Raw genomic sequence first — 4,107 nt, forward strand, 5'->3', positions numbered from 1 at the left:
TATATATATAATTTATTATTATTCATTATATATTTTTATTTCTTTACAGTTTATATATGAAAAAAAGGAATTCGCCATATTTGAGAGTCTGTGAAAAACTGGCCTAGATTACATTAGCCAAAAAGGAAAGTAATTTTGGAGGTTTAGCATGTTATTATGGTTTAATGGTTTCATTTTTCTTTAGAATAACATGCAGTCATGAATTACTCACAATAAGGCCAGAAATATGTATTAATAAAATATATTAGTCGATTGTAATTTCATGTTGACTTTAAACTGACAAGCTGTAGCCAGTTCTGCTGAGATGAAACATCTAGCACTGGGCATCATGGGTACTTATCATATGCCCCTCACGATGGTTTCCGAGGTGTGAAAACAGAAGTGTCTCATGGGGACTGAACTGTAAAATGTCACCTAGTATATAAACAACACTTTCACACACACTTGTGATTAGGGCATTTCATAACTAGCCAATAAACTGGTCATAAGAGAGCCTAAAATTGGAAGTGTGTGCGTGTGGATGGTCCTTTAAACTGCCTGGAAATCGCATTGTTTTTGTTATTTAGAAAACATAATTACTGAGCGTGTGGGGAATTGATTTTATGTGATTACAAAATCACAAGGGACAGTTACAAGGCTTTTAAAATTGTGAAATGATTCCTTTCTTTCTCTCTTCAGCCTATGGTACAGAGGTCTGATATGATAAGTCTGAAGTCACGTATGCCTCATTTCGGCCTGCAGCGCTACCAGTGGCTCACACATGCCTGGAACGCTATACAAACAGAGGTGAGAGGTCAAAATCATCAGCAGGATAGCAGCTCGTCTAACACCTAACCAGCCTCAATGCAACATTCGATGGTGTTAAATAATTCTAGTGTTGTCACTGAAAGTGAAAATGCTTAACAAAGCCATTTAGTCAGTGTGAAACATCTGATCTTGAAAAAGACTAATCCTTTTCTTTTTTGCATTTCTTCTATAGCTTTCTTCTTGGTCTAGTTGTCTAATAAACCCGCCATTGTATATTATGAATATTGTTGGTTCTTTGACAAATTGCTTTTGTTTGTTAATTGCTGCAGATAAAAGTGTTTGCTTAATGTATAAATGTTAATGTTAATATACAGTTATGTGAAGTAGGATTTTGAACCAATTGCAATTCAGAATGCAAATATTATGAAAACATCACTGTCAATTACTAATTTTCTTGTGATCAATGTGATCTCATGGTAATTCATATGTATTTTATGTAAAATGTGGTTCTATCTCTATAAAATGGCTAGGTTTAGGTTTGGGGGTAGGTTAGGGGTTCTAAAAATCTAAATAACTTATTGGTAAAATGATAAAAATGCATATTCGCTATAAAATGGGTAGGTTAAGGGGTCTAAAAATCTAAATTGCTTATTGATAAAATGATATGAATATCTTAATTATATAAGATACGTAAATATTTTAAGTTTTTTTTTAGCTAAAAATACATAGCGATTTGTACGTTTTAAATATTGAAATAGGTCTAAATTATACGTTTCAGCATCAATAAAAATGTACAAAAATGTACGTTTTGTGCTTGTAAATGTTACGTATTAATGCCTACATATAACCAATGAGACCAGGCTGAATTTTCATACCTGCCTTACAGTTGAAGTGTTGTGGAGTGATCTACTTCACTGACTGGCTGGAAACGACAGAGATGGAGTGGCCACCTGACTCCTGCTGCTCCAATCAGTATCCAGGATGTGCCCGTCATGCCCACTACCATGACCTCAGTGACCTTTACCAGGAGGTGAGCTTATTTGGATGTTGTAACCCCCAAGATTTTTGTATTATTCCTCTAGGCCAGATAGGAATGATTTAGTTGTTTATTATTATTATAATAATAAAATTAATACACATATGTTATATTTACAATATTTTAGAATTATAATAAAAATAGCTACATCTAACAGTATTTTAGGGAAAAAGTCAACTTAATATTTAAAAAATAATATTTACAAAATCTGTTTTTTATATAGTAAGATCAATCAAATGTAATATATGCATGTTCTACTGTATAACATTCATGCAGTCAAGAATATATAATGTATAAATGTTAATGTTAATATACAGTTATGTGAAGTAGGATTTTGAACCAATTGCAATTCAGAATGCAAATATTATGAAAACATCACTGTCAATTACTAATTTTCTTGTGATCAATGTGATCTCATGGTAATTCATATGTATTTTATGTAAAATGTGGTTCTATCTCTATAAAATGGCTAGGTTTAGGTTTGGGGGTAGGTTAGGGGTTCTAAAAATCTAAATAACTTATTGGTAAAATGATAAAAATGCATATTCGCTATAAAATGGGTAGGTTAAGGGGTCTAAAAATCTAAATTGCTTATTGATAAAATGATATGAATATCTTAATTATATAAGATACGTAAATATTTTAAGTTTTTTTTTAGCTAAAAATACATAGCGATTTGTACGTTTTAAATATTGAAATAGGTCTAAATTATACGTTTCAGCATCAATAAAAATGTACAAAAATGTACGTTTTGTGCTTGTAAATGTTACGTATTAATGCCTACATATAACCAATGAGACCAGGCTGAATTTTCATACCTGCCTTACAGTTGAAGTGTTGTGGAGTGATCTACTTCACTGACTGGCTGGAAACGACAGAGATGGAGTGGCCACCTGACTCCTGCTGCTCCAATCAGTATCCAGGATGTGCCCGTCATGCCCACTACCATGACCTCAGTGACCTTTACCAGGAGGTGAGCTTATTTGGATGTTGTAACCCCCAAGATTTTTGTATTATTCCTCTAGGCCAGATAGGAATGATTTAGTTGTTTATTATTATTATTAGAATAATTAAGGTTACAAAACCTCTCATAATGAGTAAATGTATCTGTTTAATCGATATATACCGGCTGATTTGATCAGTCCAACATTTGTCTAGACTTGTGGCAAGATGGTTAAATGTTGAAGTGAAGATGATCTGATTTCTACATGTGAAGGGCATAACAATAATGAAAGTCATGAATGTACTCACATGAAAGGTCTTCTTTTGTGGTCCAATGGTGTCTCGTGAAAGTCATGCTGCAACAGCCAAAGATGCTCATCTGCATATGTATACACACAAACAATCAAAAACATTGTCAAGTCTAACCTGGACAGATAGATAAACTTGCTAAATGAATTGTGGTGGACCACAAGCCATTTAAGCCATTTCTTGCAGTGTCTATTCATTGATTTACTCATCTGTCACAAAAATGTCATCTTCGTTTTGGGAGCTTTTCTCCGCAAATATTGATATGTGTGGAATAGCATGTAATTAATTTGATTAAAATTTGAATTGATTGACAGCCCTAATTAAAACACGACTTTGCAGTTGACTTTGTAAAAATGAGGCCAGACAGTGGAGAGATTCACTCACCTGCTGAGCGTGTGTTTAATCAAGCTGTATTGCCAGTGAGTGTTGAGCGACTCCAGCAGTGCAATTAAAGTCAGTCACGTAGCGCAGAGACGCACCTGTGTGTTGAGTACCAAAACACACTGTCTAGGACAAACCCAACACAGTGTCTCATCCAACCCCCTGCTCTTCAAATGCCCTGTCTGTGACTCGTCTGCCACACTATACTTCAGTCTCTGAAGGGTTTGTAAAATGTTTAAAAAGCTTTGAAGTTTGGAGGTTTCTAAGATAAAATGAGTACAGACAGACAGACAGACAGACAGACAGATAGATAGATAGATAGATAGATAGATAGATAGATAGATAGATATAGATAGAACAACAGAATGATACACAGAACGATAGATAGATAGATAGATAGATAGATAGAACAACAGCATGATACACAGAACGATAGATAGATAGATAGATAGATAGATAGAACAACAGCATGATACACAGAACGATAGATAGATGATAGATAGATAAATAGATAGATAGATAGATAGATAGATAGAACAACAGCATGATACACAGAACGATAGATAGATGATAGATAGATAAATAGATAGATAGATAGAACAACAGCATGATACACAGAATGATAGATAGATGATAGATAGATAGATAGATAGATAGATAGATAGATAGATAGATAGATAGAACAACAGAAT

At 33.7% G+C, this 4,107-nt stretch overlaps 1 protein-coding gene and 1 long non-coding RNA gene across 2 annotated transcripts in view; one reads left to right on the plus strand and one right to left on the minus strand.

Annotated features, from left to right (window-relative positions):
- The window catches only part of LOC107658802 (tetraspanin-12-like), a 22,441-nt gene that overhangs the window by 13,011 nt on the left and 5,323 nt on the right, over positions 1-4,107 (plus strand). The window contains exons 6-7 of the mRNA XM_016447453.1: positions 679-786; positions 1,634-1,777. Coding sequence (XP_016302939.1) covers positions 679-786; positions 1,634-1,777 — 252 coding nt within the window. The remainder of the gene's footprint in view (positions 1-678; positions 787-1,633; positions 1,778-4,107) is intronic.
- LOC107658803 (uncharacterized) overlaps positions 1-4,107 on the minus strand; it is an 18,459-nt gene that overhangs the window by 6,917 nt on the left and 7,435 nt on the right. The window contains exon 2 of the long non-coding RNA XR_001630831.1: positions 3,035-3,104. This is a non-coding gene — a long non-coding RNA (uncharacterized LOC107658803). The remainder of the gene's footprint in view (positions 1-3,034; positions 3,105-4,107) is intronic.

Source organism: Sinocyclocheilus anshuiensis, unplaced genomic scaffold (genome assembly GCF_001515605.1).
Source record: "Sinocyclocheilus anshuiensis isolate Anshui unplaced genomic scaffold, SAMN03320099.WGS_v1.1 scaffold283, whole genome shotgun sequence".
NCBI classification, from domain to species: Eukaryota; Metazoa; Chordata; class Actinopteri; order Cypriniformes; family Cyprinidae; genus Sinocyclocheilus; species Sinocyclocheilus anshuiensis.